Raw genomic sequence first — 27,513 nt, 5'->3', positions numbered from 1 at the left:
GTGACCGGAAGTGTGTCCAACTCTGGGAAAAACAATCCGACCGAAAGACATTTGGCTCCGGTCAGTCATTGAGGCGAGAAAACGTGAAAAGAATGCTGGACATGAGCTACGTCCTCCTCCTGACCTCTCAAGCCAAACAAACAGCTGCGGCTGTAAAGTTCTTCTCGGGTCAAGAAGCGTGAGAACAACAAAGAGATTTTTGAGGTAAAGGGTGAAAAAAATCTTCCCACATATTTTGGAAGCGTTTTAATGTGTCCCTGTGTTCGGGTCATTATATCACAAAAACAAGACAGCGCGGCTCTACTGAACATAACAAAACAAAATGTCCAAAAGTGTGAATAAATAGATGCCATTTTCTGTCGTAGCTTCTTTCTTCGCTGCACCAACCGTCCAGTGAATGATTCTGTACAACATATGTACACGTCCATGGCCTCCGTCCAGAGACAACATAGCACCGTCCACTATCTCCTCGTCTAAAATCACTACTTACACAAGAACTATGGAGCTGGATTGTAACGTCTGAAGTATTTCAAGTAGCAGGATGTGGTCCGGGTTTCCACGAAGGGTGATCCAGTAGAAGGCACAGGTGAAGAAGGATCTGCAGTGAAGACACATTTCACTACTGAGTCAACTCGAACATTTAATGATGCTTCAATGAAGACTTAAAAGTTCACCTTTGCCAGATTTTCACTGACTTATTTTTGGTGTCCACGTCTTTCCATAGACTACCAAATATAAATGAATGTGAGTTTTTCCCTTAGCAATAAAAGTATATTCAAGTGTACTATGAGTATACTTGTCTTGTTCTAAAATTGAAGTAGTTTCCTAAAAGTTTACCTATGACATCCCTTATCAAAAATAAGTATATTCAAGTGTATTATGAGTATAGTCTTGTACTAAAATTGAAGTAGTTTCCTAAAAGTTTACTTTACATTTACATTTACATTCATTCCTAAGCAAAAAAAAGTATATTCAAGTATACTATAAGTATACTTGTTTTATACTAAAATTGAAGTAGTTTAGTTGATGTTTACTTTTAACAGCCCTTTGGGAAAAAAAGAATATTCAAGAATACTATGAGTATACTTGTTTTATACTAAAATGGAAGGAGTATACTTGAAGTGTACTTTTGACATATTGTACTTCGAATTATTTCTTGTACTATACTTATACTAAATTATACTTCAGGTACAGTATACTACTTTTTTCTTTGGGCAAGTGTATTATTGTGGTGATCCAGAAGTAAGCAGTGCAAAGGATTATGGGGGTTGGTTATGGGTGGCAGCGAGTAATTCAAGGTTACTGGTTCCATTTTCATGTGAGTCTGTTAAATAAAGTGCATTTTACTAAAATACATACTAGAAGTATACACCTAGTACTTTGGTAGTATAAATAAAAGTATACTTCGAGTATACTTTAGTGAAGTAAATCTATGATCTTGGAGTTTATACTTTGGTAGTATAGAGATGAGTATTCTTGAATTTACTTGAACTCTTAACCTTAAATGTTCCATATATTCAGAAGTAGTATCAATTAGTAAACTTTTACTACACTACAAGAATGTACCTCAGAACACTGATGTAATACTCAAGTATACTTGATCAAATTAACTTCAAGTAAACACATTTTGGGTCAGCAGAACTAGCAGCTAGCCAGCTACAGTCAAGGCTGTCGACATTTTGTCAATTTTCTAAACACTCATTCTCCTGAAACTGACTGACAGCGGCGTGAAGTACCTGATTGTTCTCGGATGCGGGTCTATGTGGACGAGCTCTCTCTGCGAGTTTCCAGGACCCTGAGGACAAAAACACCATCCGTCAATCTACGTTTTGGAAAACAAAGCGTGGCTCGGAGTGAGAGGCGAGAGAAGCGAGGCCTGAAGTGAAAACCATCATCACTTCAGCTCGGAGACAGCCTGCTGGCCGACAAGGACCCTGGACCCTCTACGCCTCTGACCCGCGGTCACGTCCAGAACCGTTCCTCTCCAGTGTGTGTTCACTCACGCTTGATGCTGCCGGACAAAGTCTGCGAACTGCCGGTCTTTGGTGTAGAGCTCGATGATGCGTATCCTGTCCTGGATTTCCTGCGGGCGTCGGGAAGGAAACATCACAGTTAACAGGTGGAAAGTGTCATATTGTAAAGACAGATGTTCACACAGGTTCATGATCCGCCTCATTCATTATAGCAGAGTCGGAGATCCTGCACCATATGCTGGAAACACTGAGTGTAGATACACAAAAATTAAGTCTCAAGTACTGTGGTAAGAGTTGTGCGTCGTTGTTCATCTCTTCAAGTTTCGGCCTCCAGCTCTTCATCTGAATGAGTGGATGTTCCAGAAGAAAGTCAGCACCAGATTTTCGAACAATAAAAGTTTTGTCCATTATTCTGCTTCTCAACATCTGTGTGATCACTTTGGACCTCACATTACTGACAAATATGAGGATTATTCTGACACCAACCATTTTTCTTTTGACTGACCTTTTTTTCCTCCTAAGACCACGCAAGGATAAGAATCTTTAATTCTATTTGTTTTTGGCAGTCGGCTTTTAATTTCTTCTCCGTTTCCTTTCTGGTTGACTTTTTCTCCCCCCCTGTGGTAGGCTGAGTCTGGTGGTGAAGTCAGGACTGCAGACTGCAGCACTACCATTCTTAAATATACACAATACGTCACCAACATGTTATATTTATAGTATATTGTATTAGTTAAAGCAACAAAATGTTTCTGAAACAGATTTTGCTTAAATTATCTTAAACTGTTGCAATGCATTATGGGACTTGTATAGTTGCTTTCTATTGTATTCATTATAGTAGCTCTCATCTCTCCAAATTAACCAAGCCAAAGTAAACAACGTCTATGATTAAAGAATTTCCTTATCCAGGTCTTACAAATATGCGAGAAAAGCAAAGAACTTTTTTGCCACAAGGCTTTAGGAAGTTTTGTTTAACAGACTGAATACAAACAAGTATTTATTTATTTATTTATCTAGTCAGTGATCCACATCACAACAAAAATGTGCTTATACTTCTTACAGCTAATTTCCTTGGCATTTCCAAAGGGAATTAACAAATCTTAGGAGTGAAAAACAACGCCAAGCATGTTACTGTAATTATTCTATGAGGCATTTGTTATCATTTCTAGATTTGAAATAAGGTTTATTTCCTGTAAATCCACCAGGATCGCTTGTCCCTCTTGTCAAGACAAGACTCTCAGTCACTTGATCCCATAATAATATTATATATATATACACAAAGAATATTTGGGAGCATCATCAACAGGTATACAAGTCCCATAAGGCACCGCAACAACCAAAAGATTTTATGGCTGGTCCTCAAATTCCCGCCCACCTCCATATTTGTCACCTAAACAACACCAGAGATGAGTTTTTTTTAATGCATAGCAAAAATATAGGATTTTTAAGAGGTACTTTTTTTTTTGAGTAGCTAAATCTAAATCAAGTATGTGTTTTTAGATTCTACACCTACCTACATTTTTTTACTCTCAAAGAGGGTCTGGTTTAGGACCAGCTAAACTTTTAGCTGTTAGATTTGTGCACAGCACAATAGAAAGTTAAATGGACTTTTTTTTGTGAAGGACCCAGAGCAATTAATTTAGTGATGTGTGGCACATTTTTTTCTGCAAAAAAACTGACCCCGGGGCCTCATCAGAGAAGGTTAAAGTTTTTGAAAAAAGTTTGGGGACCCTTGGTTTAAACCAACAGAGCTCTTTTGGAAAAAATCAATAAATATTTTTATTTTGGACTGTAGTTTGAAATCTTAAATCATTCGTTGGCGTCGTTCTAATATTTCGCATCTGGGATTCCACGTTCCGCTTCTTCTGTTGTGTGAAAGTATTTGCATCAGGCAGATGTTTGTTACATCACATCTGAAGAAAAGAAAAACTGCGTCCAATGAATATATGAGAAGATGTTCACAAGATCTTTCATGTGTGCCGGGGATTAGACTCACAAAGCAGGACTTTGTGGCTTGTTTTTGATCTTGTCCTGGGTCTTAATCGCGAGTGTTTTCGATCCATGTAACGAGGTGCACTTATCGACATCGTGTTCCTGCTCAAGTCATCGGTCATCTGCTCGAAAACCACAGTGCAGCGGGAACTTCATGCAAATGTCTGACTGGAATTTATGAGGTTCAAAGCCTGAAATTGCTCTGAGGTGTGAGGGCAAACCACTGTAACATTCTGTCGCCATAAAAACTCCCTTCGCGGACTCTGTTCTCTCCATTAGGCTCGTAACCCGGCCCCGGCCGTACCTCTTTGGTGAGCTCGCTGTTCTCGTAGATGTGTCGGATCTCCTCGCTGCTGAAGTCCGTGGAGGCCTCGCCGCTGGCGCTGCTGTGGACCGGGTAGTCTGGGTAGCGGCGGTAGTAGTGGCTGTAGCCGGTCGTGGCTTCGCTCTCGTACATCGGATTGTACTTGGTGGCCCGTTCCAGAGAGGGTAGGCTCTCGGCCCCCCTGCAGACAGACGAGGGAATAAATGACTCGGGCGCCCCAAAAAAAGACCATCAAGCTGACTGAGACTTTAATGTCCATTAGCCTTCGTTAACCTCGAGCTACAGACTAGCTTAAGGACTTAACTCGGCGTCCGTATCTGAGGAGCTAAGAAGCTACATTTCCCCTAGTTTTGCAGCCGCAAGCTGAGCCGGGAACCGGGCCAGACACGCAACGCCACGGAAGGACACAAAAACAAAGCGTTCAAGGACAAGTCGCGGAGGTTTAACACGATACTTTTGGCTAAGACGGTGAGAATTAAGTCATGAAACGTCTCCTCGTGTGTCCTCGAGAAAGGTTCCCACAGCCAGAGAGAGCTTGGACGTAAAACGATGCATTTCTGCTCAATATCAAACCAAATTGTGTGTTTATGAACGGTTCACAGGATTCATTGGAGCTATTAATTTCATAAGTAAATCTTTACAAGAGCGTTTCACTTTTTCATAATCATTACGAGCAGAAAATAAAGTTTACAGAGAACATGTTGAACCAGAGTGCTGGGAATACGACTTTTCATTATGAGCTAACGAACAGACACACGTTGGGGTAACAGTCACTTAAGTACGGGTGTAAAAATATTGATACAATAAATATATTTTTTATGATACTGTATAAATATTAAAAAAGCATTGTATTTGTTTTATTCCTATTTGAAATCACATTTATTTTATGGTCCATATTTCAATAAAGTTGGTGATGACTGAGGACGAGAGGATACAGGCAACTCTAGCAGCTTTTAAACCTGACTTTTGGACATATTTTGGTTTCAAAACAAGTGAAAGTAGTTATAACTTTGTTTGGAGTTAAGTGGTCTGTAAATTCTGCAACACCAGAGTCAAGTACTCGGACAATACTACAAGTATATCCTTGATTCTACAGTACCACAAAACATCCAAACCAATCGTATTGTTTCCCATTTTTTGCACAAGCAAGGGACTCCATCTTTGTACAATATTAGATGGTAAAGGATTATTTATTAAACTTTGATCATGTCGTTGAGATGGGACAGTTTAAAGGAAAGAAATTTTAATAATTTAATTTAAACAATTGACAACACATTCAATTTAATGTATTCACGTTAGAAAAAATAAAAAAATAATCAAATTTGGATCAGAGACGTGAAGAAAATACATTTGAAAGACCCCCAAGTCGACAAGAATTCACCTGTGGTGGCCCCCAAACCAGTTGAGTTTGAGACCCCTGATTTACAGATGTAAGACAACAAAGTGAGGTCTGTGGTCCCCGAGCAAACCTTTAACTGTAGAAACATTTGTTCTTATTTATCAAGTAACCAATTGACGACTAAGCTTCTCTTGTATCCTTCAATCATCGTCACTATAGTCCCATAATTCCCGGTCATTTGTGAGGGTCTTCTTCTTAAACATTTCCCATCAGGGGGTTGTCAGAGCAAGTCAGCGTCCTCCACTTTAACCTACGTCAATCTCTAACATTCCTTGTCCAGCAACATTAACCACCAACAGAACCTGAGCTCTCAGTTGCATCGCTTCCAGGAACCTCGTCCCATCATAAGGCCGACCTTTGACCCCAGACCTGTGAACGCTATAACTGAAACCCACCTGCACACCTCGTTTCAGGGAAAACACGAATCAAGATGGGGCTCGTAAAATAATGTTCCCAGAAGACACGGACATGTGTCAGCAGAGGAGAATCTTGTGTTTGTCTCCTTTCATTATTTATGTAGTGATGGGTTGATGAGGCCTCATGAAGCAGCTGATGCTGTATCATGATACACTTCTAAAGGCCACTAGATGGCACTCTCAGTGAAATTAATGCCAGGTTTCTTTGAATTCGTAGATCAGAGCCAAATATTTTAAAGCAGAGAGGGACATCTAGTGGCCTTTTAAGATCAAGACACTGTATCATGATACAGCTGATAGTGTGTCATGAGGCCTCATCGACCCATCACTAGTATCGTCATCTCAAACTCTACACAACACAGTCTCAGCTATTCCAGAAAAACTGTGTCTAACTGGTGTTTAAATAAAAAAATAAATAAAGGTGCATCACTTAAAGGTGGGGTAGATGTTCCTCAAAACGTTGTGAGCAAGCTGCATTTTTTTATTTTACCTCACTTGTCAGGAAACTTTAGGAACCTAAACAATAAATATTGTTTTTGTGTCAAGCTTTGTTTATCAGTAAATTATATGAGCAGTTGGACAAATGGCTGTTGAGTTCAATTGAAATATTAACTAGTTTCCATGGATCGGTCAATTGATTGTATGGTATTGATTTGTCAGGTAACTTATTTATCGGTGTATAAGACTTCAATTGATTGGTTGCAATCAGGTTGTTAAAGGGATTTTAAGCAATGCTATAGTTTAATAGTTTAAAGAATCTGCACATTTAAGTGTTGAACAAAACTAAAATCCTTTCCTGAACTCCTACATTTTAAAAGCAGCTTTAGGTATAACTTGTTTACTACTACTGGTTATCAAAAAGTTCAAATGTTGTCGGTGAAATATTGTCATCAAATTTAAGAAAATTATGGCAGAATTTTGACCTTAAGACATTTAAGGTGTGGTCTGTAAAGTGAACAACTATTTTAAGGATCTACGATGAGGTAAAGCTTGGAACGAACCGACCGTCTGGCCATGAAAGGAGGTTCCAGACGGAAATAAGAAGTAAAATGGAAAAGAAAAGCAGCAGATATTTAAATACACTAATTGATATTTAAGACATTGGAAGTGTTAGATTAAAGGGAAAGTCCTCGGTTACAGTAGCTCTCACTTCCAACCCAATTAAGTTCTGCTAGATCTCGATGCCTTTTATGCTATTTTGTTGTCAACGTTGATGAAGATATGCAACCCAGACCCGGAAAGTTAAAACAGACCTTTGATGCTCTCCATATGTCCAGTCGTGTATCCACGTTATGTAACAAGTGATATATTTAGTCTCGCTGCTCGTATTTCACGAAGACACTTTGGTATAGGTTTCCTCTTTTTTGGCAAAATATTCCTGTGACAGCCATGAAGTTTTCCAGCAGTCTCGTTTTTTTTTAAGTGGTACCACAGAGACCAGACACGGCAGTCTTTAAACGCTCATCCAGGCTTTTATGGAGAAAAAGGGTCGACTGTTCAGAGCTGCATAAAGAATCAGTGTGAAGTCTGTGGTCCAACATTTCACCCCTTGAATAACAGATGTTGTGATAAACTCCTGGTAAATATGATGCTCTTGAGCAAGGCATTAGTGATGAATGAAGCTGATGAAGCTTCATGAAGCATTGTCCTCATTTTCACAGACCACTAGAGGGCACTCTTTGCTGGCTTTGATATAAAGGTTTTTTGTGAGGCAACTCTTATTAAAATAAATTGAAGAATACAACTTTTTTTTTCATTTTGTCATATATATGTTAACTAGTATTTAAAGGGTTTGAATAGTTTTTAAAATGGAAAGGAAGATGTTAATGCAGAATACGATCACAAATATTGATGTAGTGAGGGGTTTTTATTTTGTTTTATTTAACATTTGAAATATAAATATATTTTTTTGAGTGTATTTTCACACAAAAATGTATTAATCTTTTTTTTTTTTTTAATTCTTAAAAAGGTATACACGAGTGAAATAAAAACACAATTCTTAATATAAAAAAACAGTATTGTTTTATACCAATATAATCAAAATCTGAATCTTCACTTTTGAAACTTTGGTCTCACTGTTTCACAGACGTATTTTTTTAACACTTTTTGTCAAGGTTGACCTGAGACGACACAAGGGATACCTCGTACATGTTTGTTTTCAGACTGGGTCACCTTGACCCAGAGCTAACAGAAGGGTTAACAAAATCCTGCATGTTAAAATATATTATTGAAATCTGCAGGAATAATATGACTTATTTAAACAGCAGACAAATGGTGAGAACAAATCAGTGAACTCCCATGATGCCTTTCTATGCACTGCTCTATTTAGTGACGGCTGATTGGTCGCTACAATACTGTATTTAACGTTTGTCATCATGGACTGTAACCCTCGCAATAAACGATTGTATAAAACAAGTTGTGGATTGTGTACCAAATCAGCAACACCAATCTCACTGCTGTGTCATCACTCACCTTATGGGGTCCTCAGCCTCGTCTTTGTCGTATTGATCTCGTAACGTCCTGGCGAGGAAGAAGATGACGCCGGAAGCAACCAGCAGGAAACCGGCCACCGAGGCGACGGCGATGCCGACCACGAGCGGCTCCGACACGTACTCCTCGCAGTGCTCGCCGCGGTACCACCAGTTCTCCCCGACCCGACACCTGGAGCCGGACAAACGGTACCAGGCTTGAACGAGTTGTTTATAAGGATTGGTTTTGTTTTTTCGTTTTCCATGAGGTCATCGTTGGCGCAGGTCAGCGAAACATACGACGACAACATGGAGCATCTGTCAGCGACTTAGATTAATGACCCGTTTGTCTCCGGATGATTGTGAAGGGCCAAACTCTGAGCTGATGTCACACATTTACACAAAAGCAGCTCATTTGTCATCAGAATTATTGGATGATTTAGTGTGGAAACAATAACAGGAAGCTCCTTTATCATTCTCATACAACTGAAATATAAATACTCAAATAACAACCAGGTTATGATCAGAGTGCAACTGTGTGTGTTTCACAGTGAAAAACAGGCTCAACATTTATCTCACTGACGGTGTTCCTGGCCCCGTTCTTTCGGATCAGTAACCCGACACCGATCTACTTCAGACCACACCCACCTGCAGATGGCACCCTGGCCCGGGATGATGTCGCACTTTCCGTCGTTGAGACAGAAGTCCGTCCGCAGGTCACAGATGCTCTGACAGGGAAGTCCGTCCACGCTGAAGTAGCCGGCGTTACACACACACTCGGCCTCGCCGGACCACTTGTTGACTTTACACTCGGCGTACTCGTTGCACGCCTGGAACTTGCACGGGTCCGCCTGGTCGCCTGAGAACAAGTGATTAATTTGAACAATCTGCGCTCATTATGTTAACTAATGCTGCAGTGCATCATGGGAAATGACGAGACTGCATGACGAGATTATAATCAGGGACCGAGCATGAGATAAAATCAGTTAAAATAAATAATTTTAGGTATATAGTTTCACTCATTTTCACTAGTTTACGGGTTTATTTTTAAGTAAACTGAACTGAAACGAGTTTCTTGACGTGTCAAGAGTCACATGCGAATCTTACAACAGAGAAAATACAATCTTGTTTTTAAAAAAAGACTACCTGGTTTATCTGATTATACAATGGTAAGTATGGTAGCTCACATGCCTCAGATTTGACATGAATGTTTTAAACAGGTCATATAGTTTTTTTGTAGTTCATTAAAATAAACATTAATGGATTTAGTTTTTAATGATACAATTATACAATTATAACATCATTTTATATCAATTAAGAATAGATTGCTAATTTATGCTTAGGGAAAATTCATGATTAAAATAACAAATCTTAAATTATAAACAGATAAAGTCACACCTGTGTCATCTGCCACTATCTTCACTTTTATCCCATGTTCTATCGATCTATCTATGTATGTTTTTGCTTGTATATTTTTTGTATATTACTCATTTATTTCTATTGTATCCGTTTGTGCACAGAATGCAAATTCCTAAAGACAGCCAAAGAAAGATTCTGTGTATATTGTCCTGATTATGTGTTTAAATGTTCATTCAAATTCATCAAGATTTAAATCATCTCACTTAAAAAATAAATGCTTTGCATTTTGTGATTTGTTTAACACACCCAGACTCTGAAGATCATGTCAGAAATAATTCATTTTAACATTTTAGATCAAATCCAACTGGTTATTGCTGTGGTAGACTATCTTTTTTGAAGCACCAATTAGGTCATGAGATGATCTGTAATGAACGATTTTTAATAACCATCTGAATCCATCCAATAGTTAAAAAAAAAAAATCATAACTCTCTGTGGTGGACAAGGAGCTACTATTACGTTTTGTACAAGCCAGTTCTGGAACATTCCTGCCATGTTAACTAATTGCTATCAACAATATTTCAAATGCTAAAAACAGAACCCTAAAATATTTATACTAAATAAAAATGAGTCTGGATTAAAAACTTGGAGTAAAGCTCGTCAGTCTTCGTTTGTCTTCAAAGCTAAACCTGAGCTCTCACCTGACTCCACGTCCAGAGAGTATTTATCGATGGCCAGGTTCATGGTCTGGTAGGCCGTGTTACAGAAGTCCTCCAGGATCAGGTAGACGGTGCTGGTGACGCCGCGCTGCACCGGTTTGCCGAATTTCATCCGACTGTTCACCACGATGCTGCCGTTCCTGAAGTTTAGGATTTCCAGGTTCTCGAAGTTGCTCAGGTTGGACTGCAGGTATGGCACCAGCTGCCGACAGCGAGGAAGTTCAGAGTCTACGGATCCACCGGGAAGTTACGTTGGAAACTCACCAGCTCGAGGAATCGTTGCTCCAGAGCTTTGTACTCCGGGGAGCTCTTGTTGAACAGATCGTCGGAGAAGATCATGTTGGTCACTCGCAGACTGAAGAAGACCATCAGAGCTCGGCCGGGGCTCGCCGGCATGGCGATGCTGGCCTGGTCGGTGCCGTGCGATATTCCGAAGGGGAACCCGGTGCTTCCCTCCTCGGTGTGGTTCGTCAGGCCGTAGTGGAACACGTCGAAACCTTCGCCTTCGATGGAGCCTTCCTCCAGGCCTTCGTCGGTGGTCTGAATCTGAGCCACAGAATTGATTTAATAACCAATTTGTCAAAGTAGTTATTGAATCATCATTTTTTACCTCCAACACTGACGTGATGACGATCTCAGCATGTCCGTCACCAGCCGGGATCACTCGGGTAAACGGAGACTCCTTCTCCGGGGACAGGACCGTTGGTTGAACCGCGGTCACAGCCGGCGGACCTGGTTCCTCCTGGTTGACCAGAAGGATCTCATCCTCCGTCAGATCTTCAGTGGAGATCTGAGGGGACTCTGGAAGGACGTCCGCCGCAACAGGGGTTTCAGCCGCTGCTGTTGCCGGGACGTCGTGCACCGAGCTCTCGGATGCTTCTTGAGGACTCTCAGTGAGGACGGAAGCCACATCTGGCTCTTCCACTGCGACCTCCTCCTCAGCAGGAAGTAGAGATGTGTCCTCGCTTAGTACCTCCACCGAGTCAGGAGGCGGGATGAGAGCAGGAAGGGCTTCTTCTTCTATGGTCTCTGTGGCGACTGTGGAGATCACCAGCTCCTCCTGAATGTCCGTCTCCTCATGATGTTCTTCAAGAACCGTCGTCTCTTCTTCTAAAACATTCTCTGTGTTTCCTTCAGATTCCAGAATCTCTTCTGTAAAGACTTCATTCTCAGAAGCGTCCTCCAAAGATGTCTCTTCCTCCTCCACAGTCGGCCACAGAAGGTCGTTGAGATCATCCGTTCCTGATCCAGACGCTTCGATCTCCAGCGGAGGTTCTGGGAGCAGCGCGGTCTCGGGAGAGGGAACTTCAGCCGGGAGCTCTTCCGTTGTAGGGATCTCAATGGCTGCAGGAATCTCCACCTTCTCCTCCAGCATCAGATCTTCCTCGTCAATACCTGAGAGACGATTCCACACGTGAAGATAAACGCCAAACCCAAAGGAATCTGGTACCACTCACCTTCTGGTTCTGCCTCGGGAACTGTGTGAAAATAATCAATAGGCAGGGGGTGATTCTCTGCCAGGATGATGACATCACTTCCTGTTGTGGGCGTTGTCTTGATGTCGTAGGCCTCAGACATGAATTCCTCTTCAATGATGGAAACATCTGAAGGCTCATCTGAATCATAGGCCTGCAGTAACAAGCATTTATACATATTTAGAAAAATATTACTAGTTACATGGATTTATTTTTCTTCATTCTAGTAGAACTCATTACAGAGTGATTGTGTCGCTTTTTTCTCCATGTATAAACAGTATTTATTTAAACCGTAACGTGTAATTTTGACGGTGTAATAATAGTTGAAATCAAAATGTGTTATGGATTAGCATCTAAACGAAATTTTTCATGATTCATTTTTAATTGAAATTTGTCATATTTCTACACATTTACAAAACATGTTCCCTCCTGAACTATTATTTTTCATTTTTACTGCAAGTTAAAAATGAGTTATTAGCTGCTGTGGTACGCCTCAACCCTTCTTTGTTAATCTCACTCCCTCTCAGTGAACTCATTGCTGCATCTGCGTGATTTTAGAAGATTTTACCGTAATGAACATGCATCACACAATGGTTTCCTCATGTTTTAAATGGTTTCATTTCTAACTTTTTCCAGACAAAAATTATTTGATTAATAGGAAAAAAGTATATTTGTTATTCTCTTGCTAAATAACTATGTGCAAATATTTTATTTAACAGAAATAAATTTACTAAGAATATACAACTTCATCAAGGAATGCCTTGTTTGCTAATTTTCTACACAAGATCATGAAAGTTCATGGAGAATCAAGACAAATGACAAAAACTAGGAAGCTGAAAATATTTCTCTTTTTCTAAAATTGGCATATGATTAAAATTAAAATTAAAATCAATTAAAATTAAAATCAATTAAAAATAATGTAACACACAAGGTTTAACCACACGCAGCGTTTTCTAAGCACATAGTTAAAGTTAAAAGTGTCTTGACTTGGAAATAACTCTTGTCAAAAAGTATTAATGCTAAATTCAAAATAGTTACCAGTATATACAAAAAGTGTAATCTGATAAACTAACAGTAATTTTGGCAGCACAATTCTGTGATTCAAACATTAAAAATCATAAGAAGTAATCAGTCAGAATGAATGGAGGGGAAACTCCATCCCTTCAAATGTGGTCCAGAGACAATATTTTCGACACATAACTGCGATGAGGTTATAAAAACGTTGATCTACAGAAAGTGCAGCCTCATCGAAAAAATGTCCGACCAGAGCCACACAGAAGCTCCGAGCTGCCGCCGTGTCATCAATTACTAACAAGATTCCTGCCAAGAGCTCCGAGCTCCAGCTAATGACTCTAATGAATCACCTCGTGAGTCGAGCCGACACACATGCAGCGAGAACTCTGATTGAGACCCTCAGAAGAAAAGCGAAACATGCCCGAGCTGGTGTTGTTCGTCAGCTGCACGGTAACGCCCCCCCCCCCCCACCTCTCAAAAATAGCACGAGATTATAACAGCAAGAGCCAAAGTAATCCTCAAAGCTCTGCTTCATCCTCACTCGTGAGATCATCCCTCTACCTGCACGGGTCGACTCTGGAGAGAATCACCTCTTCCTTGTTATCGCTCGTGTCACGTCGCATAAGTCGACAACGTTCTTCAACCTTCGCCAGCGCTTGACAAAGAGAGCCTATAGTGGAGGGAAGTGGTTACTCACCGTGACGCTGTCCACCGCCGCCACGGGGATGTCAGACACTGTGGAACCAGCAGAGGAGCAGATTAGCAAAGAGGAATATTTGGACGTCGAGTTCAAGTGAGCGCGTTTCTGAATAAACAGGTGTTTTTATTGTGTGGCTCAGATTTGTGTTAACAAATGTACCCCTAAAAGAGAAAGAGAATCACCGGTTCCTAATCCCAGCAGCATCTGACCAACAAGACCTCTATCGAAGGTGCTGATCCACATGATGGCAGCTGGGAAGAGGCTGAGCTCTTCAAAGTCAGAGGCCATAGTTCCCAGAAGAAACAAGCCTGGGAGAGAGATTAGCTTCTTCCGGAAGAGAAGGCGTTCATATATCTTGTTCATGATCGACCGAGGGTGTGTTGAATTGTCAGTTTCTCTTGAGGGTTTCTGCAGGTTTTCTTTAACCGTTAACTACATAATGACTTATTTTTTTACTGGTAAAGGTAGGGTAGATGATCTACAAAATGATGTGAACCGCTGCATGTGAAATGTCAAAAGTCTCACCTCATACATTTTCCCTAAAATCCCACTTCAATACTTTGTATTTGTTTCAGGTACTCTGGTTTCCTCCCCCCAAAACCAAATCGTATGGGTTATGATGAATCTAAACCAGGACCACTGACCACTGCCCAAAAGATGTTCTAAAAATAACAATTCTCACTATGAAGCTCTGTCTTATTGATAAAAAGTTTGAATCTAATGTGAAAATATTGTATTTTCAAATGTTGAAGCTGATAAACAACCAAAAAAGTTGAAATCAATACATAACTGTTATTGTACCGTTGTTACTTCTAATACTACTGCTATTATTGGTATCATAACTAAAAAGTGGTCTTTGTAGTGAAGTTTGTATTAAACAGGTCCTGGTAGTGCTTCGTAAAACTTTGTACTTCACCATAAAGTAGCTTCCAGGGGCCAGTGATTAAGATAAGATAAGGAAAATACATTTGTTATTGTCATCATTACACAGAGACTTCCAATAAGAAGTCTGTTGGGAATGATTGATGAAAGAAGACATACCGCAACAAGGCTCGTACTTCCAGTTACAGACAGTTTTGTAGGGCCCCACATTGTTGACCGCTCAAAGGTTTTGGCCCCTTCTGTGATTGATTTTGACACCCCGGATCCAAACCATGTATGAGTGATGAAACTTGTCACGGACCAAAAGAATGCCAGTGTTAAAGGATAGTAACATGCTGATTATGCAAAAAAAAAGGCCATATTTGGTTAAGTCTGCTGTTGTCATCATCATCATCAGTCATGTGTTTCTAAAGAATCAAGTTCCATGCAGAGTGCCGGCTCTTGCAGTGACTCAGTTGACCAAGAAAAAAAGGACCAAATTCAGCTGAAAAGATTTTGCAATCCTTAGATTACGACTAGTTAATGACAAGGATGTAACCGCAGCGCGAATGAAAATACACAGCTCCAGTAACTGATGACTGTGAGCTGAAGTTCCTTCTAACTGTGACTGTAAGAGGAGAGCAATAAGAAACAGATGAAACCATTACAACCTTGAAATGTTTTCTCAAGTGCTACGGAGCGTTTCGCAACATCGGCCGTTTCTATTCGAAGTGACACTTGGAGGCTCTGCGCCGCCGTGACTTCATCCCCTTGAAATGACGAGCGGAGAAGTCGGGGGGTGGGGGGGTGTTTGGGGAGAACTCACCACTCTTCACGTCGTCTTTGGGAAGATCTTCGGGGATGGAGGCGGGCTTGGGTTCGGGCTGGACCACCGTGGAGAGCTCCGTCATCTGGAGGTACGACTCCTCCACTTGGTTGGACTGCAGGGTCAAATAATCCACTTGCTCGGCGCTGATCCCTGAAGCGTCCACGACCACTGAGACAGCGTAGTCCACCACCACTCCGTGCAGCCTGCACACACACAAATATACACTCATTACTTTGACAAACTACACACCAGAGAATCACAGAGTATCACTTGCATGTAAGGAGACCCACAGCGACCAATATAATTTACTACTCTCTTGAGTATTTAAGGTTACGATTAATATTCATTCTTGATTTATTTTGTTACACAAAGCTGTCCTTTAGGACTCTCTAACTCAACTGACCAGAGGTAAATATTTGTCCAGACTGAAGGGTCTTTGTGCATTTTTTCTGCACGTGTTTGATATGAATTTAATTCATATCTTGTTGTTTACTTTGTTGTGGATTTTTGTGTGGTTTGATTGTGAGTTTTGGACCACTTGTATGAGCAGGGAGGTTGCTAATTTGGAGATTTTTTGGGATAAAATCTGGGAATTTTCTGTTATGTTTGTACTCCGAATATCTGTCCCTGTGTTAAGACACATTTTCTTGACCAATTAAATCATGTTTGCACCATTCTAGAAATGAGAATTCACGGTTACAATCTGAAAATATGATATTCATTTTATATAATTACTTATTAATCTTTGTGAAAGATTTGTTTGGTGATGTAAGAACATATTGGCCTTTAAATTATTATCTTATTTTGGTAAGAAATGGAATATTCGCTTACAAATGCAGTTAAACACAGATAAGTTTTCTTTAACTTTTGTTTAACATTTTAAACTTCTCAAGATCTTTTTTTTGTCTTCCTTGTCCCATTAGGGGTTCCATAGTTGAATGCTAAAGGGAAAAAATGATTAAATAAAAAAATTAAAAACATGTATTTTTATAAAACATATTTTCTTATAAATAACACTTATAATGAGTTTATATTATTAAACAAAATAATATAATTACATTCAATTAAAAAAAATACAAATAAAAACAAAAGGTTTCAGTTTTTGCATATTGTTGAGAAATTTGTAGGACCTTTTTTTTCTGAATATGAGACAAAAGTTGATATAAGTAGAGATCAATCCATTAATTAGCTTTAATTAAAGTTATAAATAAATACATATATAATAAAATGTGGACCATGATCATCTGGACCACTGGCCACAGCCAAAAAAAAAGAAAGATGGATCATGGAGGAATAGGAAATGGGTCGGGTCAAATTGTCAATGAGAATTGATTGACTTTGTTCGTCTCGTTTGACCGACTTAATCCAAATTAAGTCAACGTCAAAGGTTAATTGAATCATCTGTCAGCAGGAGGTCTTACACCTTAACCAGCATCTGTTGGTCCTCAAAGAGAGATTATGGAGCCGTAATTAAAAGTCCACGAAGTTTTGTATCAGATCTCAAGTCTCACTATTGAGTAACCTTGAGACGAAAACAATCTTTCTTCCAACACATTCTTCAGGTCCATTTCAGACTTTAAATCGACAACTTGATGTTTTTGTTTGTTTGTTTTCCACAACATCTGGTGACGTGCAGGTCGATAAATCCAACTTCTGGAGCTCAGAGAGAGAGAAGAATGTTTCTCACACATCAAGAGAATGGTCCTCCAGAAAAGGTCTTCCAAAAAGTCAGCACAACAAGTTAACAAGCATGAATCCTGAGCAGGAGATTCCAGCGGCCGAACCAAAAGTTATCCATCAGCCTTCATTGGGCTACTGGGACTTCTATGTCCTGACCTACTTCACCAAATTTCCTCAAGCTCACTTTCCAAGTGACAAGGATTTACACCTGCTGAGCGCAGAGGTTTTGGAAAAATGGTGACACTCCAGCGAATAAATGGACGTATCTTCAAAATTCATCACCAACACCAGATGCATAATTGTTCATAAAATATCGATAAATGTTGCCAGATAAAATCTTTAGAATAGACACTTGACCCAGAAATGTAATCCAGTGTTTACTTTTCCTAAACTGCAGCCAGCTCTACATGAAGGATGTTAGTCGCTTCTTATCCAGAGTGGAAGGAAACTCTCGATCTGGTCGAGAATCAATCTTTCTCTTTGTAAGACAAATTCAAAACAAGTTGATGAATATGTTTAGCAGACTATGTGGGTTGGAATCTCCCTCAATATTCATTTATTGCATTAGTTAACCGGTTTATCAATAAACAAGTTGACTAAACATATTTACCAACACCAAGACACTACAGAAGCTACTTTGAAAACAGGGAAGAGATGATGAGGTAAGAGTCACAAAGAAAATTACTGTTTTATAAATGTGTTCAAGGTTTTGATCAATTCTTTATGGTGTGGATAAATGTGATCAACGGTACAAAAATGTTTATTTGTCAAAGGTGTTTAAGCAGTTTAGATAAAAATCTTTACAGATGTGTTAAACATTTCAATGAATGTGTTAATATTTTTATAAAGAGAAGTTATTTTGTAAATGTCCTCAACGATTAGACAAATCTGTTCAAAGGGGAAGTTGTTTTGTGAATGTGTTCAAAGTTTAGATAAATATGTTTCAAATGGAAATTGTTTTGTAAATTTGTTCAACGTTTAGATAAACGAGTGCAAATGGGAAGTTATTTTTTAAATGTGTTCAACCTTTAGATAAATGTGTTTAGTGCTTATGTAAATGTGTTTAATGTTTAAATACATTTCTCTTTCTCAATTTTTGTTCAAGGTTTTCCAGAAAAGAAAAAAAAACTATAGGTGTCCAAAGATTTGCGGAACCAGTTGTTATAAACATTTTAAAGACTTTCTTTTAATGTGTTCAATTCTTATAGAAATCTTTTCAAGGTTTAAAGAAGTTTATGCTCAATGTTTAGATACATTTTTGCAAAAGGTTTTGGAAAATGTGTTTGTGTCCTTTCCTTAATGTGCCTTTGTAAATGTTTATAGGATCAAATAAATGTGTTCATGTGTTTTCCAGAAAAGTGGTCAAAGATTAAACACATATGTTTAAAGATTTAGGGAACCGGTATTTGTAAATGTGTTCTAGATTTTAAGATGTTTTGAGAGAATTGTAAATGTGTGAATTGAAAACTATGAGAGCGCAAACACAATGTTGTGTTTACTATAAAGTAGTTCACAATAGGAAGGTAACTCCTTCATCAGATCACCTTCACAACTATCGGACACCAGCTTCGATCTTCTCCTGACCTACTGTCACTATCCTTCACTTCCCAGAAAGCATCATTGGTCAACTCGGTGACTTCGTAAATCTCTGATAATCGTCCCGATGGAAAAGCAGCTGCTCACTTATTTGGGCCAATTTTGATCCACCTTAAGAGGTGACTGCCTCGCTAAGACCATTAACCGAGGCGACTAGCGGCACACGTGCAGACACGTAAACACACGGCGAGAGATGAAGGTGACCAGCAAGAAATGGATGATAGGGAGCTCAGGGATTAACACCACAGGACACAATCATGAAGACTCACCCTTGGTCGTCCTTCTGAGGCCTGTGGGAAGAAAAACACAACGGTTGGTGGATTGACTATTGCAAGCTCAACTTAAGAACGCTCGAGTGACACTGACTTGAAGTTGAGCACCGTTACGCTCTTAAATCCAGGCAGCTCTTCCAGAGATTCTGCAATCTGTAGGAAGAAACAGATCATCAGTGTCGCTCACAAAACCAAAAAGAGAATTTCTTTGACTCCGGAGTCGGAAAATTACACTTGATTTATTGCTCCAGCGATTTGGATCAAAGTGGGATTTGTGTCACGGCCCGCATCACGACTCTCCTGAGAGGAGAACTGTATCTTATTCATCGCACCAGGACCGACTGTTATGACTCTTCGAGGACACGATTTTGAGCCCAGAACAAAACATGAACTGTTCTGCAGACTCACTGACCCACTTATTGCAAACCATCAGAGGAGAATTCCGAAGACGCATTTTCCGATCGCTCCGGTCCTTCGTTCGCTAATGAGGTTCGGGGACTCGTTTTTAAATGGATGTTGGTGCATCGGTGAACGGATCCAGATGTTGTTTACAGTAGACCATCACCGCAGAGAAGTAAACACACATGAAAGATCGGCATCATAAATGAACGGTATTTACGACTCGTGTGTGAATGAATCCAAAACTCTGACGGCGCTTATTATTTTGTTTTTTTAAGCAGAGTCATGTATTTTTTTGTATTTAATTAGAAGTTCTAGTGTGTTCATTGAAAGGTAAACTGAGGGACATCAGAACAAAACACACAAACACAGAACTTTAGGGCAGACATGTGCAAACGATCTCATACCGCACACTAAGCTTTTTAATAAGGCACAAAGGGCTTCGACAACTTTTATAATTTACTTTAATTGTGGAGCTAATGAACAGAATGAATATAAAAACATCATTCTTGTCACACAGGACCACCACAAGGAGGCACTAGCTGGTGTCCAACTGGAAAAAATTTACAAAAACACTGTACAATATTTGCACCGGTGCTTAAGTAAACGTACCAAGAAGTGACAATTATTTCCCATTTCCCACGCAAAATGTTTATCTAAAATATTCAACATGTTTTTAAAGATATCATCTTGCCGATGATGCCCAGCACTCCTCAACAAAACATGCAAGCCGTCACAAGCAAACAACATTTTGCCCCAAAATGAAACCAGCACAATTTAATGTTAAAGTTAAAAAAAATAAATGGAAAACATTTCCCTTAGAAGTTCTAAGACTCTTAACGATTAGGTAAGCCATTCATATTTCAAATTTCCATATATCTATTATGTGTTACCGGTGATAAGGTTCAGCTTAACACTATAAAACTACTATAAAGGGTAAATAAATCATAACTAATTTAGTAGAAACTTTTTGGCATTTATGATGATAAAGGATAATATAATCTATGATTTAAAAATATATATATAAAAAGTAATGTTGTGGTTAAAAACTACTTTTATTATTCTTATTATTATGTGATTTACAACAGAGCTTTTTTAAATGAAAGTTCTGGCACAATACTACATTTCTGACAGCAATTCAAATCAAAACCAAAATAAACAAGGAACTAGGAAACAAGGAAGGAAACTCAGAAACCAGGAAGGTAAATAGGAAACAAAGAATGAAACTAGGAAACAAGGAAGGAAACTCAGAAACCAGGAAGGTAAATAGGAAACAAAGAAAAAAACTAGGAAACAAGGAAGGTAAATAGGAAACAAGGAAAGTAACTAGGAAACAAAGACAAAAACTAGGTAATGAAGAAAGAAAACAGGAAACAAAGAAAGAAACTAGGAAACCAGGATGGTAAGTAGGAAATAAAGAAAGAAACTAGGGAATAAGGAAAGTAACTAGGAGACAAGAAAAAAAACAAGGAAACAAAGAAATAAACTAGGAAGCAAGGAAGGTAACTAGGAAACAAAGAAAGAAACTAGGAAACAAGGAAGGTAATTAGGAAACAAAGAAAGAAACTAGGAAACAAGGAAGGAAACTAGGAATAAATTAGGTAACACAGATACCAAGGAACTAGGAATCATTGAAGGTAACGAGGATACAAATAAAGAAACTAGTAATCAATGAAGGTAACAAGGATACAAATAAAGAAACTAGTAATCAATGAAGGTAACTAGGTAGTAGGATCCAAAGATGGAAACAAGGAAACGAGGAAGAATAATAAAAGACAAGGAGGGAGACTAGGAAACAAGTAAGGAATCTAGTAAATGAGGAAGGAAATAAAAGAAACAGAGAGCTCTTTAAATAAAAACCCAGAAGCCACTGGTTTCATGAACTGACCCGAATGCATTTCATCTCCAGTTTTCTTCCCTCACAGGAAACAAGGACGCGAGAAGACACTGACCTTCTTCGTCAGCTCTCTGCTGAGCGCTTGATAGAGGAGACTCGCGGGGTCGTCCAGGTCGTCGCTGTACATCTCTCCGGTCAGGATGATGCTCAGCTCCACCACCTGCTCCAGGGCTGCGGGGGTGACGGCCGACAAGGAGATGTCGTTGTCCAGCTGTGACGAGAGAGAATGTGTCAGGTTTATGTTTGACTCATCATTGTTGGACTCAAACTCACTTCTTCTTCTTCAGGGACAGTTGCTTCGTCTTCCTTGACTTCCTCCACCACGTTTCCAGTTTCTTGAAAGATTGAACAAAAGCTCTGATAAGTGATCACTTCATGGATTAACACCGTCATGTTCACGGCAGATTGTTTTCATATACGTCTGTGTTGAGCTGAAGACAAACCACTAAATCAAGCTCTAACTGACCTGAGTCAGGAGGTGACGGGGACTTTGCCGGTGCTTGGGTCGGAGGCCTGCAGAAAAAACAAGAATTTGAAATATGAGGTTTGTATATACTTCCATCACAATGACAATGGCTGCAGATCTGTTACTGGTTTTTAATCGTTTAAAAAACATAGATATATATTTTTGTTTTTTTGAGAGATTTTCTTGTATAGAAAGATGAAATCGTTATGTTATTGAGAAACAAATCAATAAAAACAATGTGACTGATAAGAAATTCAAATTATTGAGACGAATGTAACCCAGTTTAATATATTTTATAATATTTTATTTTGTAATAGAATATTTCTTAACATTCAAAACTAGTTCTTCTGTTTGTACTTACTTATTATTTTAATATATTTTTCCTTATTATATATATTTAAAAACATGTATTTTACTCTACAAATCATTTGCTAGTTGTGGTAAATCATTCACAGCAACAACAAAACAAAATGCAATATTAAATTTACCCTCAAGGAATTCTATTTAGATGTGTGGCCTGTGATTACATCTAATAACTGAGAAAAATCTCTAAACTCTGATCCTTAAAACTCTTCACTGGCTGCCAATTTATTTCAGAATCCAATTTAAAAAGTCAGGCTCCTCCTTACATCAGTGATCTGATCCAGCCTTACACCCCAGCTCGGGCTCTGAGGTCTGTGGATAAGAATCTACTGATGGTTCCTGAACATAGTTCAGGACCAGAGGAGAGAAATCCTTCCAGACTGTTGCTCCTAAGCTTTGGAACGATCTTCATCTCCCTCTGTGTTTGATGATCTACTGACTCCTTCAAGAAACATCTTTAGACATTCTTATTTGTTCAGGCTTTTCCTTGATTTTCTGGGACTGTGTATTGTTTTCTTGACCCTGGTCTAGAAAGGCGCTAATTCTGCAGCACTAAAAATTTAACAAGAAGAACATATTTTTCACCATAATTGGTTATGTAGTAAAATTGATGCACAAGTTTAATAAAATAAATTATTTATGTATTTAATGTGTTGTTTATTATTATAAATAATCATTTGCCACAAATATAAATATCATTATTTTAGGGAAAATTGAATATTGCTTAAGAAAAGATAAAAATCTATTATTTATCTTGTTTATTTATCTATTTTTGTAGCTGTGAATAATTTACCACGTTGCACAACAGGCAAACTTTACTTACTAGTAGTGCTATCTAGAGCAGCTGTTTAACCTGATTAATCTGATTTACCCTTGTGTTATCTCAGGGTCAAGGTGACCCAGTGGTATGAAACCAAACGTGTTTGTGGTATCCCTTGTGTTGTCTCTGGGTCATAGCGACCTCCCTGGCTTCCAGAAATACATATGCAGTGGTGGAGGTCGTTCGCCTTGACCCAGAGACAAGGGATACCTCAAACACATTTGTTTCCGGGCCACCGGGTCAACTTGACCCTGAGATAACGCCAGGGTTAAAGGGGACTCAAACACAACACAGATTCCCCCGATAAATCAACAGGTTAGGTCAACAACCGTACCTGCACACATGCTGCCAGGACCTGGTGGGCTCACTTCACAAGAGGAGGGAAAGTGACACCTTTACTAAACATGGAGTCCATGTTGATCAGGCAGGAGAGAAGTTACTTTTTTTAAAGAAGTTTATTTACCTTTTTCCACTTTGTTGAGACATTCTCTGCAAGAAAAAGAAAATATGTGAGTTTAAGATTTTAATTTCTGATGGATTAATAATACATCTAGTCCTAATTAAAGATATTTTATTTTATTATTATTCTACTAAAATAACTGAAAATTAATCATTTAATTCACATTTCAGATTGAAAAGAAAACTTGTCAAATCTTGCATGGCAACTCAAAGAGATGTATTGCATGTATTTGTCCAAAATATGAATCAAATATTAATTTAGAGTTCATTCAAACACTATATCACCTATTATACATTTTGAATACAAGGTTTGTTTTGCCAGCAAAAGTCTTGAAATGAAAGTTGGAAGCTTTCAAAAATGTGGTTTAGGCAACTCTGCGTGATGAATATTGAGAGTAAATATTAACATTAACGGAGTGGACATTTGATCCAACCACACAAACATGTTTTCAAGCTTTTACCACAGTTATTTATGAGCCATTTGAAGATCCCGTCCAAACTTTTGTTCCGTGGACACAAATGGCATTTACTACTCCAAATGATTTTCCTACAGTCCTCCGCTGACCTTTTTAACCAGAGCCTGATGCTCCTCCGACTGGCTGAAGTATCTCCCGATGTCATGTGCCGTGACGGTTCCCTCCTGACAGCGGGCCATCCAGCTCTGGTACTCCTCCTGCTCCGGGAGCCGGTCCCAGAAGATCTTGAAGGACTCCCATATGGTCTCCTGGCACACTAGAGGGGACACATGGATGTTCCAGATTGATCTTTTGTCTAATGAGGGCGAGTCGGTGGCATGAGTCATGGAGCTGGGACCGGGTCCAAGATCGAAGCGCGACATATGCTCCGATCTTCTCTAATCAAGGGCGTGTGAGATCGCAGGGCTCACCTGAACCACCCGGATCCAGATGACATAACAAACTTATAACTCACACAGATGGGAAGCCAGTTGGCTTTACAAACCAGGTTAGTGCAGAATCATATGGAGCTCAGAGGGAGGAAGAGAAGCAGTAAATCTGGTCGACTGAAGGCCCGAACTTGGAATAGAACTCTCAAAGGAGTTTGGCTGCAATAATTAAATACAAAATAAAAAATCTCCATGAGAACCCCCCGAATATCATCTGTTTATCCGAGCGGTGGATTGGAAATTTGACTACAACATTTTTTTAATTTTAATTTTTAGGAAAGCATGTCTCTAACTTTTAATGTTGTAACTTTTATGTCGAATGCTAAATGATTCTTACTTATATAGCGCTTTTCTATGCTCACACACTGATGGCAGTAGGCTGCAACTCAACCATCATCAAGTGTCTTGCTCAGGGACACAATTCCACAATCTTGGGATTGAACCCAGAACCTCACAAGCCAACCACTAAACCATCTGAGCTATGACGCCCCTTTTTAATATTGTAATGTTTTTTGTTTTTAATGTCTTTATCCTGTTTTAAAACTGTAGCAATTTGGGATTTGAAGACCAAATGTAAATGATATCGTTATTATTATTATCATATTGTTGAATAAAACTTCCAACACTTAGTACATGATATTGAAGGTGATCACTTGAGCAGATAAGAAGGTAAGATAGGAAGTTAAAAAACAGATATCCGCCAAATTACAGAGGTTTGTAGCTGTAGAAGTCAAATCGACCCAAAGTAACCTTCAGAGGACGTATTTGCAGCTTCATAAATTACAATATACAAATATTAATGCATACTTTTGTTAAAAATGTAATTGGCGACTTATACAGTAACTACAAATTTAGACTTTTTTTTTACAATTTGTAACCGAATCAATGCGTGGCCTCAGGGTTCAAAATTGACCTTGTAAGGATTCAAAATAATAGACATTTTCACATTATGTTTACAAAAGTTTATATAAGTAAATATACCTTCATAAAAACTAAATTTTATTTATTCATCTTTTCTCCAAATATTATTTACCTGGAGTCATTGAAAATAAAATTTTCATTTAAGTAACATTTCATATTTCACCTCATTAACGCTTTCAAGAAACGTTTGTTTGTTTGTTTGTTTTGTTTGTAACACAATAAGTTGTGAAAGGAATCCCATGTCAATCCGCTTCTCATCACTGCCGCTGTGTAAAGAGCGTCCATCAAACATAGCCAATGATTGAATCTTGAAATGAAGCAACCGTTTTGTGATGGTGTTCTTATTTAGTTGTACAATCTTTGAAATACTGGGAATGCAACTGACACAACAACTTGATGGTGTAGCGGTCAAGACACACACAAGCAACACAAGTTCAAGTTTCAGTCCGGAAACTTTGTTTTTAGGCCAGCATTTGAATTTAATTGTGGAAGTATTATTGAATTGATTGTGATTTGAAATGAGACCCTTGGCTGAGGTACATGCTGTGTTAGTGCTTGTTTTTCTTTCGTTATAATGCTTTCCTATCTTCAGTTACATTTGTATATGTATCCCTTAATGTGCAGCAAAATCTTACTGTATTATAGTTTAAATTAAAAAATCCACTTTTCTAGTAAATGCTCATTTTCTGATTGTTGTTACTGAGACAGCTGCCTTTAGCTTATGAAAACAAAACTAATTTAAAGATGATAAACTCCACATGTCTCACCGAAGAGCTTCTATTAGCCTGCTTACTTTTTAAGTTATGAATGTGAATTGCGGCGGAACAGATCATTTGTCGTTAGAAAATTGAATCAATTGAACAGATGTTGAAAAGCGGAGAACCATTTCCATGCTAGTCAAGGTCACATGTTTTTTATCTAAGATTAGAAAATGCTTTCGCTTTAATCCATCGCATGTGTTTTACTGGACCTGAGCCACTCGGGCAGACGAACGGCCAGATCCAAACCTGGACCGAGCTGCAGAAACAGACCTTGGAGCAAAGAATTTGAACCAGGATCAGCGGCCAGGCCCTTGCAGGGAGCAGCGGGGGGTACGCGAGACTACAGGGACCAGAGATCCCACAAAGTTCAGGGAGAGTCCCTTGTATAGTGGTCCCTCAAGAATAAAAAACGCCCAGCAAACATTGTCAAACAAGTCATTATTTTTAAAGTCCAATAGATGGCGGTCTGTATTTTTAAACTGATGGCGCCCCCTACTGACCTCTAAACAACATGACACTGCTTCATGAAGCATCATCAGAACAGCCCCCATGCTTTGCCGCCCAGCCAACCTATCCCTTATGAGATAGAAATGTAGACGTAAAATTGAAAATACATTATTGTATCAACCAATCAGCTGTCACTAAATAGAGCAGTGTGTAGAAAGGCATCATGGGAGTTCCCCGTTTTGTTAAGGTTGATACGGTAACAAGTTTCTAACCAAATTCAGTGGTTGTGTTGAAGTTAATCTGCTGTGCGAGGGGACCACTGTTAACTTGGTTTCATGGTGGTTGGAGCATCGGAGGAAACACTTAAGACTTGGGGGTCTACGATGCCAGACTAGTGTCCTCACCTCGTAGGTGGAAGTAGCTCAGGTGGTTCCCGACAACCTGCTCCATCGTCTCTTTAGCGCACAGCTTGACTCCACTCGGGAAAAGGACGTTGCGTTTCCGTCTAGCGACTGCGAGACGACCGTCATGAGTCGCCCTGATGTCGAAAATGCGTCGAAGAGCTGCGGGTTCATCGGGAATATCTAGAGCATCCGAAGCCGACCCTTCAAGTGTTGTATCTTAGGAGAGAAAGAGGAGACTTAGACCATTTTTTTTAAAGGATAAAGTTGAGGGATTACATACCAGTTCGTACGTCCAGAAACGCTAAACTATACAAAAGAAAGACAACAAAGCTCCAGAACGCGGCACTCATGGTTAAATCCTGGTGGAGTCCGAGGAGTTTGTGATCTGGTCTTGGAAAAGCGAAAGGCAAGTTTGCATAGTTTAGAAAGCTCCAGGTGCAGAATCACACTCGGTGCACCGCGGCGTCTCTCCTGCGCTGATCAGGATTGTGGCGTCCCATGGCGTTGAAAAGACTTCTTCTGGCTCAGGTGGACAGACAGATGGCTCCTGGAGAGAGGGGATTTTTGAACATGCTCTAATCCTGTTTACTCTAAGCCTT

General features: G+C 39.3%; 1 protein-coding gene and 1 long non-coding RNA gene across 5 annotated transcripts; one reads left to right on the top strand and one right to left on the bottom strand.

Annotated features, from left to right (window-relative positions):
- Positions 1–267: 267 nt before the first annotated feature.
- On the bottom strand, positions 268–27,367 carry impg2a (interphotoreceptor matrix proteoglycan 2a). Its single transcript, XM_087803494.1, has 22 exons — positions 27,195–27,367; positions 26,915–27,130; positions 24,043–24,209; positions 23,482–23,507; positions 23,353–23,385; positions 21,836–21,882; positions 21,643–21,704; positions 21,425–21,580; positions 19,168–19,226; positions 19,071–19,091; positions 15,523–15,728; positions 13,833–13,870; positions 12,104–12,275; positions 11,257–12,041; positions 10,911–11,192; positions 10,629–10,848; positions 9,219–9,429; positions 8,575–8,763; positions 4,267–4,468; positions 2,004–2,083; positions 1,737–1,795; positions 268–598 (listed from the first exon to the last, which is right to left on the bottom strand). The coding sequence occupies exons 1-21, from the start codon at positions 27,262–27,264 to the stop codon at positions 1,759–1,761; spliced, it is 3,279 nt and encodes a 1,092-aa protein (XP_087659620.1). The 5' UTR covers positions 27,265–27,367; the 3' UTR covers positions 268–598; positions 1,737–1,758.
- Positions 20,520–21,065, top strand: LOC148068617 (uncharacterized). Of its 4 annotated transcripts, none has more exons than XR_015713152.1 (2): positions 20,520–20,774; positions 20,931–21,065. It is a non-coding gene; the product is annotated as an uncharacterized LOC148068617 (long non-coding RNA). The 4 variants fall into 4 exon arrangements; XR_015713153.1 differs by having other exon boundaries at positions 20,911–21,065; XR_015713150.1 differs by having other exon boundaries at positions 20,520–20,794.
- Positions 27,368–27,513: the final 146 nt, after the last annotated feature.

This window comes from Callionymus lyra, chromosome 12 (genome assembly GCF_982586985.1).
Source record: "Callionymus lyra chromosome 12, fCalLyr1.hap1.1, whole genome shotgun sequence".
NCBI classification, from domain to species: Eukaryota; Metazoa; Chordata; class Actinopteri; order Syngnathiformes; family Callionymidae; genus Callionymus; species Callionymus lyra.
This window is presented reverse-complemented; position numbering and strand designations above follow the sequence as displayed.